General features: G+C 39.4%; 1 protein-coding gene across 7 annotated transcripts in view; it reads left to right on the plus strand.

Moving 5' to 3' along the window:
* Positions 1 to 18,139, plus strand: part of magi3a (membrane associated guanylate kinase, WW and PDZ domain containing 3a) — a 242,252-nt gene that overhangs the window by 217,785 nt on the left and 6,328 nt on the right. For 2 of the 7 annotated variants that reach the window (XM_057829582.1, XM_057829578.1), the window contains exons 16-21: positions 6,974 to 7,159; positions 7,241 to 7,334; positions 12,363 to 12,408; positions 12,573 to 12,710; positions 12,792 to 12,930; positions 13,155 to 13,227. In XM_057829582.1, the coding sequence (XP_057685565.1) occupies positions 6,974 to 7,159; positions 7,241 to 7,334; positions 12,363 to 12,408; positions 12,573 to 12,710; positions 12,792 to 12,930; positions 13,155 to 13,207 (656 nt within the window). In that variant the 3' untranslated portion in view covers positions 13,208 to 13,227. Of the gene's footprint in view, positions 1 to 6,973; positions 7,160 to 7,240; positions 7,335 to 12,362; positions 12,409 to 12,572; positions 12,711 to 12,791; positions 12,931 to 13,154; positions 13,249 to 18,139 lie in introns of all 7 variants that reach the window. The other 5 variants (XM_057829581.1, XM_057829577.1, XM_057829576.1 and 2 more) reach the window with 3 other exon arrangements.

Here is an 18,139-nt window from a genome sequence, read left to right on the forward strand (position 1 = left end):
TCGTTATCGTGAGCTTTGTATCGCAAATCGTATCGTATCGTGAGGTACCAAGAGGTTCCCACTCCCATATTGGGCAATGCTCATCAAACATTTTTGGGGGGGGTCTCGAGAGGAATGAAAAACGGTAAACAGTTTTTAAGTAATTCTGTTTATTAAATGCTAATGCAAACAATTTTCAGAAATTATCGCTATTGCCATATAGCTAGGCCTAAGTAATTAATGTTTATAAACAACCATCAGTTCAAAAAATCACAAGCTTATGATGATTTTAGTTTTAGTTTTTTAGATTTAGGCCAATTCAATGAGGCGTCTAGTATCCATTGTTTATGGTTGCAAACAGTGCTGTTACTCTTACTTTTAAAAAGTAATTAGTTACAGATACAAGTTACTTCTCAGAAAAAGTAATTGGTTTCGTATGTATGTAAGTACCAATGTAAGAGTAAGCCAGTAAGGCAAAGTAACTGACGTTACTTTTCATGTTCACCTCGTTATTACATGATTCATTCTATAAGTCTTTCATGTCAAATATGTTTATATTAACTGATTAAATTAAACTGTGTTTTTCATTTCAAAACAAAAACAAAAAAAAACAGGTCACACTTTTTACATTTTTTTTTAATTTCACCTATAGAAAATATAATGGCATACAAACTTTCAACTTTTCAATGATGTGACAAAAAAGTGTTTGTTTTTCCTTTTGTACTGAACCCGTACCCAATCGTGACTCGTGTGTACCGTACACCCCTAATATACAATGCCTTGCAAAAGTATTCGGCCCCCTTGAATCTTGCAACCTTTCGCCACATTTCAGGCTTCAAACATAAAGATATGAAATTTAATTTTTTTGTCAAGAATCAACAACAAGTGGGACACAATCGTGAAGTGGAACAACATTTATTGGATAATTTAAACTTTTTTAACAAATAAAAAACTGAAAAGTGGGGCATGCAATATTATTCGGCCCCTTTACTTTAAGTGCAGCAAACTCACTCCAGAAGTTCAGTGAGGATCTCTGAATGATCCAATGTTGTCCTAAATGACCGATGATGATAAATAGAATCCACCGTTGTGTAATCAAGTCTCCGTATAAATGCACCTGCTCTGTGATAGTCTCAGGGTTCTGTTTAAAGTGCAGAGAGCATTATGAAAACCAAGGAACACACCAGGCAGGTCCGAGATACTGTTGTGGAGAAGTTTAAAGCCGGATTTGGATACAAAAAGATTTCTCAAGCTTTAAACATCTCAAGGAGCACTGTGCAAGCCATCATATTGAAATGGAAGGAGCATCAGACCACTGCAAATCTACCAAGACCCGGCCGTCCTTCCAAACTTTCTTCTCAAACAAGGAGAAAACTGATCAGAGATGCAGCCAAGAGGCCCATGATCACTCTGGATGAACTGCAGAGATCTACAGCTGAGGTGGGAGAGTCTGTCCATAGGACAACAATCAGTCGTACACTGCGCAAATCTGGCCTTTATGGAAGAGTGGCAAGAAGAAAGCCATTTCTCAAAGATATCCATAAAAAGTCTCGTTTAAAGTTTACCGCAAGCCACCTGGGAGACACACCAAACATGTGGAAGAAGGTGCTCTGGTCAGATGAAACCAAAATTGAACTTTTTGGCCACAATGCAAAACAATATGTTTGGCGTAAAAGCAACACAGCTCATCACCCTGAACACACCATCCCCACTGTCAAACATGGTGGTGGCAGCATCATGGTTTGGGCCTGCTTTTCTTCAGCAGGGACAGGGAAGATGGTTAAAATTGACGAGAAGATGGATGCAGCCAAATACAGGAACATTCTGGAAGAAAACCTGTTGGTATCTGCACAAGACCTGAGACTGGGACGGAGATTTATCTTCCAACAGGACAATGATCCAAAACATAAAGCCGAATCTACAATGGAATGGTTAAAAAATAAACGTATCCAGGTGTTAGAATGGCCAAGTCAAAGTCCAGACCTGAATCCAATCGAGAATCTGTGGAAAGAGCTGAAGACTGCTGTTCAGAAACACTCTCCATCCAACCTCACTGAGCTCGAGCTGTTTTGCAAGGAAGAATGGGCAAGAATGTCAGTCACTCGATGTGCAAAACTGATAGAAACATACCCCAAGCGACTTGCAGCTGTAATTGGAGCAAAAGGTGGCGCTACAAAGTATTAATGCAAGGGGGCCGAATAATATTGCACGCCCCACTTTTCAGTTTTTTATTTGTTAAAAAAGTTGAAATTATCCAATAAATGTTGTTCCACTTCACGATTGTGTCCCACTTGTTGTTGATTCTTGACAAAAAAATTAAATTTCATATCTTTATGTTTGAAGCCTGAAATGTGGCGAAAGGTTGCAAGATTCAAGGGGGCCGAATACTTTTGCAAGGCACTGTATATCAATCAATCAATCAATCAAATTTATTTATATAGCCCTTTACAAAACCCGAAAGGTCCCCAAAGTGCTTTACAACAAAGACAAACATGGCTCATAGTAAATATGGTTAAAATTTCCGATAAGTAAGAAGGAGCCTGGCCATTAATAGAATTAAAAACAAACAGTAAAAGTTTAAAGTCAATTCTAAAATGGACTGGAAGCCAGTGGAGCGATGATAGCACGGGGAAAACAAACAGTAAAAGTTTAAAGTCAATTCTAAAATGGACTGGAAGCCAGTGGAGCGATGATAGCACGGGGGTAATAAGTTCACGTCTAGGTGTATCTGTTAAAAATCGAGCAGCAGCATTTTGAACAAGTTGGAGATGAGAAATTGAGGACTTGGGAAGACCAACATAAAGTGCGTTGCAGTAATCCAGCCTTGAGCTTATAAAAGCGTGAATTGCTTTTTCAAGGTCGTGGCGAAAGAGAAAAGGCTTCACTTTGGCCAAGAGACGGCACTGGAAAAAACTTGCTCTTACAACAGAACTAATCTGTTTTTCAAAGTTGAGCCTGCTATCGAATATCACTCCGAGATTTTTAACATATTTTTTTAAAAAAGGGAGTCAGAGTGCCAGAGTTGGGCTCAAGGGCATTTAACATAGAAGGTGTGCCAAAAGTTATATATTCAGTTTTGCTTTCGTGAAGATGTAGTTTTGTGCTGCAGATATGTAATTCACTATGCACGTGAGGCTCTGAATCTCTTCCCTTTCCTATCTTTGCTCAAGTTTCATTTTTTTTTTTTTTTTTTTTTAATCACACAAGGTTAATGGATACGTACAGGGGCGCCATATAGGGGTGAAAAGTGAGACTGATTCTAAGGGCCCATGCCCTGATGGGGGCCCACAAAGAAAATTAGAACATTAGATAATCGTTTGCAAATTAAAATATTAATCATTATAATTTTAATAGGAATAAAACGAAGGGTTTCTTTTTCGTGTTTTGTTTCTGGCAAAAAGTAAACATCCAGAGCGCATATGTATTGCCACCCACCCCTCCCCAACCCCCGTATTTTCATTAAATGGTTTGGTCCGCCCTTCCTTCGATCAGACCGGGAGCAACGGTGCGCATTAACACCAGTCAATGACTCAGAGTGCGCGGAGCGAAATACTGCAGAAATGTTTTCAAAACAAAAATAGGGCTTTCAAAAGAGGAAAGAAAAGAAAAGAAAGCAAAACAGGAGATGGGTAGAAAAGGCCAACAGGATGTGACAAAGTACTTCACAAAGGAAGGTTGGTGTCTTGTGTCAGTGTAGTGCTGAAAATTAATCTGTTATTTTAGCTCCGAAACAAGGTCCCAGCTCACTCCGTAAGAAATACGGGATCATCAGCTTCAATGAGCGACATTCACGTATTCGAAAACATGAATTCCAAATCATGACGGCATTTTTTGGTATCCTACAGATGTTGAAAGTTGGTGTGGAAATTTTCTTTTTTAAAATTGGCTTGAATCCAGTTTGTTAAGAATTTATTGAATTTAGTTTGACATCAATTGAATTTAGTTTGTTAACAAGGGACCTCGCTTCGGAGCTGTAGCCTATAGTGGAGATCGTGAGTTTCCAGATGAGGCTAAGCCTACTCCATAATGAAACACTGTAACTGTTTGCTAGCTAGTGTTTGCTCCACTTTTAGCTTACATTTCATCAGTACAGCAGGCAAACCCTTAGCAATCTCTTCATACTAAAACAGTTGTACTGTATACTGTATACTGCACTGTGTACTGTAGTACAGTTAAGTTAAAACAAAACATTTATTCTGAGTCTTTCATTATGGTATTTGCTTTGAGAATATTTATAATAAACATATATTTAGATTGTAAAAAATGGCCTTCAGTACATTTCTTATAGATGATATCAGTCTATTCATTATTGCTCTATACGCTGTATGTTTACTTATATTTTCATCTTAAATTAATGCAGAAAATGCACAAATTAGGCTGTAAAGATTGTAGTTGATACTCTAAATGTATGTGTGTGTCCCGGCACTGGTGTTGGAGCCCAAAGTGATATCTTTTCATGGGGCCCAAAGTCCCTGGCAGCGCCCCTGGATACGTAATTCAAGAAAAAAAATAAGGCAAGGGACTATTTTTTGTAAAAAAAAAAACATAAACAAGTTATTATTATACTGTAGCATCTACAAGGACAACACCCACTTGGTGATGATAATGTACACTCAACAGGAATCCAATCTATTATTTTTAATTAATTGTACCCACCTGAACGCCACGAACTGTAGAAGATGACTCTCGCTACGCTAAATGTTAATGCTAGCGAGGACATGAATGCTATGCTAACGCTCCGAGCCACCCAGCATCACGTTTGCAAAGGCATCACAACCCCTTTCCCTTCCCCTGCTCTGCTCTCTCCGTGTCTCCTGTGTCATTCAACCAAATTGTAGTACCGCGCGCATTCACATCTTCAGTAACTGTAACGGCGTCGCAAAGATGGGAAAAGTAATTAATTAAATTACTCACTACTGACAAAAATAACGCCGTTATACGCTAACGCCGTTATACGCTAACGCCGTTATTAACAACACTGGTTGCAACTTGCTGCAAACATGCGTCCAGACATGCTCAATGATGTTCATGTCTGGTGACTGGGCTGGCCAGTCCTGGAGGATCTTGATCTTTTTCCACTGTAGCACAGCTCCACAAGACCTGGTCACCTGAAGTCCCTGTGTCAACCAGAACAGTCTGTTGAATTCTGTCTACAAATAGCCTCCATGGTCAAAACGGTGTGAAGAAACCAGCATTAAACAAAAGACAATTAAAAAACCGTGTGGCGTTTGCCAAGGCCCACAGCCTGTCAAAAGGATGGTCGCTGGAAAAGTGGCAAAAGATGGATTTTTCAGATGAATCTTCCATTGAATTACACCACAGTCGCCGCAAATATTGCGTGAGACCTACTGGAGCCCACATGGATCCGAGACTGACTCAGAAAACAGTGAAGTTTGGTGGTGGCAAAATCATTGTCTGGGGTTACATCCAGTATGGGGGTGTGCAAAATATCAGCAGGGTGGAAGGCAACATAAATAGTCTGAAATATCAACAAATCTTAGCTGCCTCTTACGTTCCTAGCCATAAAAAGGGACAAATTCTGCAGCAGTATGACACTCCATCGCATACTTAAATCTCTACCTCAAGTTCCTCAAGGCAAAGTAGATCAAGATCCTCCAGGACTGGCCAGCCCAGTCACCAGACATGAACATCATTGAGCATGTCTGGGTTAGGATGAAAGAGGAAGCATGGAAGACGAAACCCAAGAATGTTGATGAACTCTGGGAGGCATGCAAGACTGCTTTCTTTGATGTTTCTGATCACTTCATCAATAAACTGTATGAATCATTGCCGAACCGCATGGATGCAGTCCTTCAAGCCCATGGAAGTCATACAAAATATTAAATTTGGATCTCACAGCACAACTACTGAATTCGCGTATGTTATGTAACATATTTTTGTATTTGAAGTACATTTTTTTGTTCAATTTTCTCACTACTTTCTGTAGGCGACAAAACTTTTGTCTTGCCAAAATTTGACCTTTACTGTATGTCTTCATTAAATGATAAATCTTTTTTCAGTGAAACAAATATATATTTGTATATTCAACATCATTTGGGAGGGTCTTAGCTTTCATATGAGCCATTTCTGAAACCAATTGAATAATTAAAAGTCAGGTTATTGGTAAGGCTGTCAAAATTATCGCGTTAACGGTTGTTCATTAATTTTTTTAATTAATCACGTTAAAATATTTGACGCAATTAACACAAAAAATGCCCCGCTCAAACAGATTAAAATGACTGCACAGTGAAATGTGTACTTGTTGTGTTTTTCGGAGTTTTGGCGCCCTCTGCTGGCGCTAGGGTGCGACTGATTTTATAGGCTTCAGAACCCATGAGCATTGTGTAAGTAATTATTGACATCAACAATGGCGGGCTACTAGTTTATTTTTTGATTGGAAAATTTTACAAATTTTATTAAAACGAAAACATTAAGAGGGGTTTCAATATAAAATTTCTATAACTTGTACTAACATTTTTCTTTTAAGAACTACAAGTCTTTCTATCCATGGATCGCTTTAACAGAATGTTAATAATGTTAATGCCATCTTGTTGATTTATTGTTATAATAAACAAATACAGTCCTTATGTACCGTATGTTGAATGTATATATCCATCTTGTGTCTTATTTTTCCATTCCAACAATAATATACAGAAAAATATGGCATATTTTATAGGTGGTTTGAATTGCGATTAATTGCGATTAATTACGATTAATTAATTTTTAAGCTGTAATTAACTCGATTAAAAATTTTAATCGTTTGACAGCCCTAGTTATTAGCAATTGTTTCTACAAAATGGATACGCGACAAGACTTTTGTCAGGGACTGTATATCAATAATATTGCCCATCTGAACTAGTTACTGTTGATTCTTCATTCCTATTGTATTTTTTTCCCCTACATACATTTCACGAAACCCAAACATTATGTATTTTCATGATAAATTCAAAAACGGTAGATATGTTTGCATAACTGATGTCCCTGTGTGTTTTAGTAATACCTCACAAGATCGGACGCATCATTGAAGGCAGCCCTACGGATCGAATGGGTCAGATGAAAGTGGGCGACCGCATCTCTGCTGTAAATGGTCAGTCGATCATTGATTTGTCACACAACGACATTGTCCAGCTCATCAAGGAAGCTGGCACTTCGGTGACGCTCACTGTTGTACCTGAAGATGGTAGGTTGGCATGTTTTCATCATATATGAGACAGTTTATAATGTGTGTCATTTTTAATGCGCGTTGCCTTTGTTTTTACAGACAGCATGCCTCCGTCCACCACAAACTCAGCCATGCAGAGTCCTTCAGGGCATCATAGAGCTGTTGGCCAGCAGCCTCCAAACTATATTGACAGGTACATGCTCGCAAACCCTCAAAATGGGGGTTGTAGACAAATTAATAATATGTCCAATCATCTTGGTGCAGCTTGCGGTTTTCCCTGCACTGTGGCTCAAACACAAAAATGGAAAATCCCTCGCGTCTCTGCTTGAATAGTGACGCAAAGGGGGGGGGGGAGATTACAGAGCTGTCAGGCTTCTTTTTATGCCGCACATTTAATCCTGCAGCAGCAGATCCTCACCTGCTCAGCATTCCAATTCGACTCATCAAGCGTCACTGTAGTTTGTTTGGAAAGAAACGATTAAGCAAGCAAGCAAGCTATACAAAGTCCTTCCCGGTCACAGAGAGCAGAACTATGTAGCCTGCACAGCTGTATGAAGGAGTCAGTTGAACTTTGTCATCACGTTGCTCAGGTGTAGCTCATAACATGGCCGCAAGGCTTTATCGTCCTAACATTACTGGAGCTGGTTTTTCTATTTATATTACATAATATACCCATATTGGCAGGAATTGTAGGTTTGGTCAGAAAGCCTAAAATGAGTTTATGGGACTCCCTTGTGGCATATTGCGGTATTGCAAGATTCACCCTTGTAAGCAGAAGTGTTCCTATTGTTACTTAGCTGTAAAAATCAGTGGCGCCTCCAGAAATTTTTCATTGAGGTGGCCAGATTGGGCCACTTAAAATCTTGGGGTGGCACACCAAAACTAAAAGCCATAATTTCAGGTTTTCATTATATCATTGCAGTAAAAAGGTCAGGGGAAATCTATAACAAAAAGTTAAGGACACGGCTACTGTTATACTTTGGTGTATTGTGTAATATTTGATGTTACTAATGATTTAATATGCATAGTCCATAACTGTCCAGTCAACATTTTGAGTTCCCTACAATTCTGTTGTATTGTGTTATGTATATATTAGGCATAAAGTGTACATTTACCAAAATAAAATATTTACTGGGGAAAAGCAGGTTCTGGCAGGTACAAATCAAGTACAGAAGCAATCATATCTTAACTGGGTATTTCCTAACACAATGTTAATGTGACACAAAAATAATTATAACTGAATGAACAAAACATAAAAATTAACACAACATAAAAATTACTTCCTAACAGGGATACGATATAGACCCTACCCACCGACGTCACAAAATCACGTGATCGCTGTATTGTTCCGCCCCATTGTCCGTCATTTTGTGTCTGTATTATCAATGGTCTCAATTGATCGAGCAATTTATAATGCATTTCAATGCCGTAAACTCACTGGATGCGTTGCATAAAAGGCGTTATGTGGAAAAGCTTCAGTTTATCCATTCGCCAGATCCATATTTGATGCCTAAATCGATGTTTTTCGACCCGCTGTCTTCGCCGTCTTTGCCTGACATCTGCTAGCTACCCTGATATTTACAACTATCTTGTCCATACAAAATCAGCCTATTCTCACGAAAGTTTGAAAAACTTTAAGAGCTTTGAGGCTTATAAATACTTCGTTGCTGGTTGGGTGAAACAGGTCGTCGTCCACGAAAATTCGGCAGGAATTTATCTTGTGCTTGGAAAGGTGAGTTACGAAATTTTCAATTCAAAATCTTTTGTTCTTGCTAACATCCACTGTCAAGTCTAATGTATTTCATGTCATTTGTCAATGGAGCTAGGGCTTTTAATGTTTATATGGTTTAGCGATAGCACTCTCACTACATACATACGTGTATGTTGTCGGCGATTAGCCTAGCAATGATCTTAATTGTGGTTGTCAGCCCAAAACCCTCTGAATATATATTAAATGCATCTTACCAGATATAAAATGACTACTACATAATCTGTGGTAATCGTTTGGAGCCCAGTTTTCTCGTCGAATTGCAGCAGCCCATCTCGCTCTCCTCACCGGGTTTCTCGGAATCCGGTAGAACTTCAAGTCTCTCCGTCTATCTTCTCTGTTTTTGCAACCGACCGCCACACACGCCTTCACCATTTTGATTATTAATGTTAACGAGCAGAAAAACACGCCGTAAATAGGAGGAATGTACGTAGCCGTAACAGGTAAACACGATGTGTTGACGGACAATTGGGCGGCACCAATCAGGAGGGCGGAGTTGTGACGTCACGTGGGTAGGGTCTATACTGGCTAGCGGGGAGGCCACTGGGGTGGCCAACAAATTTATGAGGGTGGCCGTGGCCACCCCTGGCCACCCCCTGGTGGCGCCACTGGTAAAAAAAAAAAAAAGTTCTTTGTGTACATGATGTTTCATTTCAAAGGTTTACTAGGACTTTATACAAATTACTATGTTTTAACCCTTTCATACACGATTTTTTTTTTTTTTTTTAATGTGTTTGTATTCATCAATGAGAGGGGTCTCAAATGTGTGGCCCATGGGCAATATTTAGTGTCCCCTATTTTACATTAATTTGTCGTATGAGTGTTGCCCACACTCATGTTGAAATACGCAATATAAAATGTATTCATTCATTAGTACTCCAGGGAGGGTTGGGGTGTCCCGTCCCTGTGCGTTGAGCTGACCATATGAAGCAGGTTTTTCCAATCTGGCGATCTTGTGCCAGCTGCTCTGCATCCTCCACAGCAACTCCGTGTTGTTGGAGGTCGCCCTCAACAACGTCGAGCGATTGGGTGCGGGTCTGCTGTAAGGGTGTAACAAAATATCGGAATGGGGATATATCGTGATACTTGGTATCCCAAAATGTTATCCATACGGTCCTTTCAAGAATCGAGGTATGGTTTTAAAAAGGTGTCAATGTCTAAAAAAAATGAATAAAAGTTAACCAACAAATTGCTATGAACATCTCCACCATAATAGTGTCTCAGTTAACCAGAGCATTCACAGTCATTCTGTCTGATTTTCAGGGCATTTACAGGTCACTTGCTGTTCATTTTAGGGAATTTCAAGGTCATTTTCTGTTGAGTTTGAGTCACTGCCTATTCATTTACGTGATTCCTGTTGTGCAACTCAAAATAAACAGGAAGAGACCAATAAAATACCCCAAAATCAACAGGAAGTAATTGAAAATCAACAGGTAAATAACCTTAAATGGCCCAAAATTACCTCATTGCCTGGCATTGGCTGCCACTACCGGCCATAGACGTTCAAATGGATTGGACGTCTACAAGTGATAAACTCATTCGAATTCACAGCAGAAGCTTGTTTTTCTGTTTATTAGTTGTTTGTAGAACATCCTAGAATGATTTCCTGACTAATGTATCGAAAATCGTTGTATCGCCATATCGTCAGATCATCGTTATCGTGAGCTTTGTATCGCAAATAGTATCGTATCGTGAAATACCAAGGAATCGCGCGGTGGAACGAATGTGTGTGTGGCGACGTTCGAGGCAGCCGGACGTGTTGTGTTCGCGGCAATAAACCCCCAATGGTAAAAGTGATCCTGAGCAGTTTTTAATTTCCACATGTTACTCCAAGAGTCACAGCCGAGGAAGCTAACAGAAGATTTTGATAAAGCCAAGCATTTTTATTTTTCTACTACAGTATAATACTTTATTCTTGTTTAAAAATAATTCAGTGGGACAGTAACATGTTTAAAACATCATAATTATTGCAGTTGAAGTGCTTAAAAACCATTTTTTTTTTTTTTTTTTTTATTATACTTTGGGGAAAAAAGTGAAAAAGCATGTCTTAAATGTATCTGTTTCCAATGCTAAATCCGAATAAATACATTGAACACCGGGGGGGCTACTTCGAGGTTTTTCACTTATCGCGGCGGGTTCTGGTCCCCATTAACCGCGAAAAACAAGGGATCACTGTATTTTGCATTTTTAGGGCCCGAGCACTAAGCCTGCGAAGGCCCTATTGTTTTGCAAAAGATTTTTTTTTTCAGGGCAAATGAAAGCGACCAATTTGGATGCCTGAACATGCACGAAAAGTCACCAAAATTTGCACATACGTGCGGAAAATTGTAAATTTCGATAATTTTGCAACGTTGCAAAAAAATGTAACAAAATGGCTCAGTGGCGCCCCCTTGAAATTTTAAAATTGGCCTATAACATTAGGGGCTGTCAGCGTAGAGCAATGAAATTTGGGGAGTCTATACCTTGTCCAAAACCGCTCCAAAAAAGCATTGGCACCCATATTCCAAACCCAACAGGAAATCGGTTATTATGGATCGAATATGAAATTTTTATCGATTTACAGGGTGCACATTTGAGACCTTTTCGCCGAGGGAGTTAGTTGGATCATCTTAGAAAATTGGTGAGACTGTTCAGGAGACGTATGAGAGCTTAAGTTTTTAAAATGGTGCGTTTTCATTCACGGGTCTGGCCTGGGCGTGGTGTCAAAGTCAGCCATTTTTTCGGCAAAATGACAAATTCAGTAAATGACTAATAGTTCCTTGACACAACGTTCAATCTTTTTCATATCTGGCATGTATGTGCGGTATCCCACCCTTAACACGCATTGAAATATTACCCATTAGGCCTAGCGCCTAGTGAGAACAGGAAATGCCCTTTTTTACGAGACAGGCTCCTCCTCCAAGGGAAAAAAAATCTGTTGACCTCAAACCTGCATCAGGGGAGCCTTAAGACCTGTGTTCAGGTGCCTGATGAAAAATATTGAGGTTTCGTTGAAGCGGAGGGGTCCAAACAGGAAAGTGAAAATGACCGTCAACAATTTGTCTCGCAAAAAAATTTGAACAGTCATAACTCGGCAGCTATACAACATATCTGGGCCAAACTTCCCGTGCTTGTTGAGAGTCATACCCTGAAGGGTCTTGTAAGGGTCATTTGCATCAACTCTACAGTGCCAACTAGTTTTGTTTTGTTTTGCTTTGCTTTGCTTTGTTTTGTTTTAAAAAATCACACATAGCTTAACTCTTTGAATGATCGCTTCCAGCCCCTCCCAGTTGCGTCTCTTGCCGTCAATAGTTATTTTGAATGTCATTTTTCTCTCTTTATCTAACTATCACAACACTGTGACCTAGGCTGGCAGTGACTAAGTAAAGCAAATGAGAACTTTAAAATACATGTACACTGTAATGACCACTGTCTCTAAAAGGGTTCATGTCTGTTTGTTGTTTTTTTCTGTAGCAGGAATGGCGACATGATAGCACTCAACCCATCAGGCCTCAAGCAGGTGAGTCAGCATTTGTTCAATATGACTATGTTTTAACTCATTTCTTAGTTGTTGTTTTTTTTTCTTCGGTGGCTCAGCAGTTTTGATGCCATCTCAGCTCAAAAGAGAAGAAAATATTTTTCAAATGCCTTGCACACGTTTGAAATCATCTTTCTGTTAAAAAGGACTGTTTTGTGGTGGAGCTGGATCGTAGCCAGAGGGGTTTCGGCTTCAGTCTGAGGGGAGGTAAAGAGTACAACATGGGTCTTTTTATCCTGCGCCTAGCTGAGGACGGGCCTGCACTTAAAGATGGGAGGATCCATGTGAGATTTTGCTGTTTGGATGGATGAATAGCAAAAGTGATGTCATTAAAACCAAAATTCACGCATAAATCCGTTTCACAGGTTGGCGATCAGATTGTGGAGATCAATGGTGAGGCCACTCAGGGCATCACGCACACACGGGCCATCGAGCTGATCCAAGCGGGAGGCAATAGAGTTCATCTGTTGCTCCGACCCGGCCAGGGTTTAGTTCCCGATCACAGTGAGTGACCCCTGACAATCAAGTGCTCGTCCCTGACCGTGCACGTAGATCTATCATTTTAAAATATCGGCCATATGCTTCTTCTTTTCATGCACGTTTTTCGCAAGCTTTCTCTATCGCTTCTTGTATCTCTCAAGCTTTTTCATGCTCCTTTATTTGACTTGCCTTCTCTGTTTTTACCATTGGCACGGCTGTCTGTTACTATTTATCTCTTCCTCCTATAGGTCTGAGCTCTTCTTCCACCTTGTGCTTCTACATGAAACCAGAGCATCACTAAAGGCCTCACTGCTTTTCTTGGTCTGTCCCTAAATAACCGCGGTAAAACCTTGTGCTCCTCTCCTTCTTTCCCAACTGATTCATCTGCTGCCAGATTTAAGTGTTGTTCTCTGCTGCTTCCTCTCACCCACCATCAAATTAATAGGCCAGTTGCCCATGACAGCCCATGTAATTATGGCTAAAACCAAAGCAGTGAGTCCGAGAAGAACAAACAGACCTGCAGGGGTTAGGAAGTTATTTTTGATGCCACTGAACACATGGCTTTTTGCAGGAGGGAAAAAGATTATCATGATTTTTGAATCCTACAGTTTATAATCCAGTGTGGCATATTTGTTGATTTTTTTTTTTTTTTTTGGGGGGGGGGTTAATAGTAGACACGTGCGAAATTTCCGATTCTTAGATTATTCGCGATTCGGCCGTGGAAGATTCGAGAACGATTCACAAATATCCAAATTCCGATTATAGAATTATACCAGGTAAAGCGGAAATAAAACACAGTCAGCGCGGTCTTTGGGACGCAATGAGGAACGGACCGAGAGTAAATATCATGTTCAACTCATGCCGCTAGATAAAAAAAAACAATCATACCTGACTGCGGCTGACAGCCGCTGCAAACAGCGCCCAGTTGCTAGTTGCTACAAACATACGGCTACAGTAGATATCATATATAAGTAGAACTAGATGCAAAATTACAGACGACGTCGGTGTTAGAACATGTATTATTGAGCAGAGATGCTAAATGAGAGACTTTCCGGCATAAGTAAACAGCCGCCATCTTAACCTCTCTAGAAGGATCTGTTGTAGCGAACCTAATTAACTTTTTATCTAAAATACTCCTAAATCGGCAGAATCTTGTCTTGAATCTATCTTTAAATGATGAAATAGTGTTAAATCTTTGACAAAAGTAGACAAAGGGGAAATTATTGGATAACGGGAGCAATTTTAACAACTGTAACAGTTGATTCACAACATTAAATTAATTGAATGTAGTTTAAAGCTGCTGATACAGAATGGGGACTGGAGTTTTTTATTTACTGTTATTTTTGTATATTTGTTTACTGTTATACGTTAACTTGATACTGAAGTAGTAGTTTGGTTTAGCCTGAGAGGGTTTTTGAACAATTTTTGAACTAATCTACAAAACATTTTTTTTTAAAAAAAAAAGGAGGGGGGGTGAATCAATAATCGTTTTATAATCGTATCAGAGCCTCTGATTCGTAATCGTAATCGAATCGTTAGGTGCCCAAAGATTCCCAGCTCTAGTTAATAGGTAACACTTTATTTGACAGCAGTGTTCTAAGGCTGTCATAAAACCGTCATAATTATGACATGACACTGTCATGGGCATTACTGATTGCTTATGACAGATGTCATTAAATGTCATCTGGCAAATTATGTCACAACCCCATTTATGTGCAGCTTATATCTTACATCCATTCAAAAGTGAGATAATTTGCCGGATGACAGTAAATGTCATCTGTTATAAGCATTCATGCTCATGACAGTGTCATGTCATGATTATGATTGTCTAATGACAGTCTTTTCATGCCACTGTCAAATAAAGTGTTACCAAATACCATAAATTGGAATTAATGAAACAACTGAAACAGTAACTGAAGAAATAATTAGCACAGAATATGATTTTTTATTGTTATTTACATCTGTAGCGCTGCAATGCATGTTTGGCGGCATGTTGGATAACACCATTATTGACAGCAGGTGGCAACAGAGGTTGACTGTCTCCCCCATGGGAGCAGTTATGGCCAAATGAGGCTTCTTGAAGCAATGACGTTTTGCAGCCAATTGGTTCAAAGCTTCATGGTGGTTCATTTGGTCTTATGACAGACACTTATAATAAAATGAGGACAGCTGCGGCTTATCTATGAATAAATGCCGTTTTCGTGTCAAATTTGGTGGGTGGCGGCTTATAGTGAGGTGCGCCTGTAGTGCGAAAATTATGGTAGGATTGTTATTGCTAAGTGGAGTCAATGTTTTAATAGCAAGTAAATTAGGAAATTCCAGAAGTGGAGGACATCCTATTCTTCAAATTTAAAATGATCCATACATAAAATAGTCATTTAAAAACCCCAAAAAATCTAACGCTAGTTTCAGAACACAGGGCGTGATGTCCTTTTAAATTCCGATATTTTCTTGTAATCCATCATATTAAGGAAGCATATGCGACTCAAAGTGTGAAGGGAACGCTTCCGTGACATCACACGTATGCACACTGTGACACGTCTTCACGTGATTACTGAAGTAAAATATGGGACCTTTGGGAGATCACGCTTTTGAGGATTTTATGCAACCGGAGCCAACTTTTTAAATTTCGTGTGGTTTCAAGAAGCAAAACGTATTTTTTGCGCTTTTATCCACCATTGCTCGTTCACGCCTGCTGTGTGAATTTAGCCTAAAAGAATGCTTGAAGATATCAAATATGTCTGGAGGACCTCTTAAAATGTCCTCCCTTCCCAGTGACCACATTGAATCTCAAATAAAAGATTTTTTTATTTTTAATTATTATTATTTATTTTATCGCTGTCTCTTGAAACTGTGGAAACATTGGTTTGATAAACATAATATTTAAACAATTACCCGTTCACTGCCATTGATAGCGATAGACGTCCGAACCAATTTTGACTAGACCACTAGTCAAAATGGATTGAACATTCATCACCGTTAATGGCAGCCAATGATGTAAATATTATTCATGCACGTGTTCAACCCTTTTACCATAACCTTTTTATAATGTTGTTTGATTTTCTCATACATTCATATCTGATGAAACTATTACAGTGACCTTGTGTGCGCCAATTGTTGCCACCATGTACACCTCAGCAATGTATCCTTTTAAGAGACTTATAAGAAAAGCATTTTGAGTCGCTACTCACACCAGCTGTGATAACATGTTACACACATAGCCACAACAAAATGTTCCACAGCAAACAGATGCAAAAATGTCAGGGACATGACAAAGTCATAACCTTGTACGCCCTAAAATTAATCGAGCTGCTTGACTGGACGCTTAGTTACCAAACCCAGATTGTTGACTGTGTTATTTTACTGTTTTGATGTATGTTCCATGCCTGAATGTGCGTCTTTAGTTGTATGGGGGACGGGAAACTGATAGGCATATGCTTCATCTCGTCCACCTTTGTCGTCTTCTTCAGTTCCTTCGGGCAAATCATATCACATTTTGTAATTGTCAATGATTGTCAATGATACCGATGATGATGACAATAAAATTCCATTAAAAAAAAAAATAATAATAATTTTAGGGGAAAGCGGTGAATCACATGATAAATTGTTTGACATCATCAAAACAATGACTCGAGCAAATTTATGTCCTCACTTCTATTTTTTATATTCTTAATAAATAGTTAACCTTGATTGACTCACTCTATCGCCAGCAACCCTCTCATTCATGCAATCATAATAGGAAAATCATTTATTTATTTTCCATAGGAAATTAAATTCTTAAAGTCAACAATACCAGCTAGCTAACAGCTAGTTTCTAATGCTGAGAAATATTCGTTCGAATTAGCAAACCTGTTATTGTGATTAAGATTGAAAATACAGTGATCCCTCGCTACTTCGCGCTTCAAACTTTGCATCCTCAGTGCATTGTGCATTTTGGGGGGTTCTTTCCAAACAAAAAGGAATACATAAATAGAGTTGAGCTGTCCTGTGGCCTATACTACGAACTGAGTTCAACCTCCCCAGAAGTAATCCAGTTTACCAGCGGGTAACCAGAGTTGACAAAACCTGGTTGTCTAGTTTGTGGTCAGTCGGTGCTACGACGCTGATTATGAGGTTGATTAGTCGAACCTGTGTCAACCCAGTCAGAGTTACTGCGCGTTCACATAAAAGGGGGCGGAGACCAGAGTCAAACTCTACTTGTGACGATGGCACGGGCACCTTACTTCACGGAGGAGGAATGCGTGATGATCATGCGGAGTTATGGGGAATTAAAATCCACCCTCACCGCGAAATCGAACACCGTTTCAGTGAGTAGAACGCAACGGGTCTGTTGACAGCGAATTTACAGATCGTGTGATTTGTGAATGCGTCAATATGCCAGTTTACTTATGTCCATGCAAAGAAATAAAGCCTGCTGTCAGGACAATAAAATAAGATTTAGTACGTTAACAGTAAGAAATAATTTATCGCACATCATCACATGAAGCAGGATAATTGTATGTTTAGTCCCATTGACTGTATGAATACGTGTCTTTTTTTTTTTTTCCTTAGTTTGGGCCTAAAAAATCAAGCCCGACCCGAGCCCGATCAATTAACTTTATTTGCAGGCCCGAGCCCGAACAGACCCCCCCCCCCCCCATAATTTTATGTTATCTTTGTGAGGACTCAGGAGAAGAAGGAAATGCGGGGATGCCATGCGTTGTTGCGTGAGTTAAAGCCCGTCTTTTGTAACGAATTTTCACAGTTAAACAAGACTGTAAGATGAGTATTCAATAAACATTTATATCTTTTATATTTGTGCGTCTGTCCTATCAGTGGATTTGACATTTAATTTAACCTCTTCGAGTTGGCAGAAAAAAAACGCAAGTTTTCTCAATGTTTAAATAGTCTACATATTTCTATGATTATTATTAACTCATTTACACAACGAAATAACGCTGGAAAAGTCAGTTAAATATATTTCTTGTATATGAGAGCAAAGCTCCGCATTCGTTTACATTCAGCAATTTCAACGATCAATTTGAAGCGGTACCATACCCCACTTCGAATCGCACGGCATACAGTGTTCTTACGCAGATATTCAACATCACCATTGGAATGCATATATTGTCCCTGGCGAAAGAGCGCACGGAGAGGCACACAATCTGCCCGTTTGTGAGGGCCTGACTTCGGCGGGTTACATTATAGTGACGTCCGCCTCAATCAGTTGGCACAGGTAAAGAATTCCCTCAGC

This window comes from Corythoichthys intestinalis, chromosome 2, assembly GCF_030265065.1.
Source record: "Corythoichthys intestinalis isolate RoL2023-P3 chromosome 2, ASM3026506v1, whole genome shotgun sequence".
NCBI classification, from domain to species: Eukaryota; Metazoa; Chordata; class Actinopteri; order Syngnathiformes; family Syngnathidae; genus Corythoichthys; species Corythoichthys intestinalis.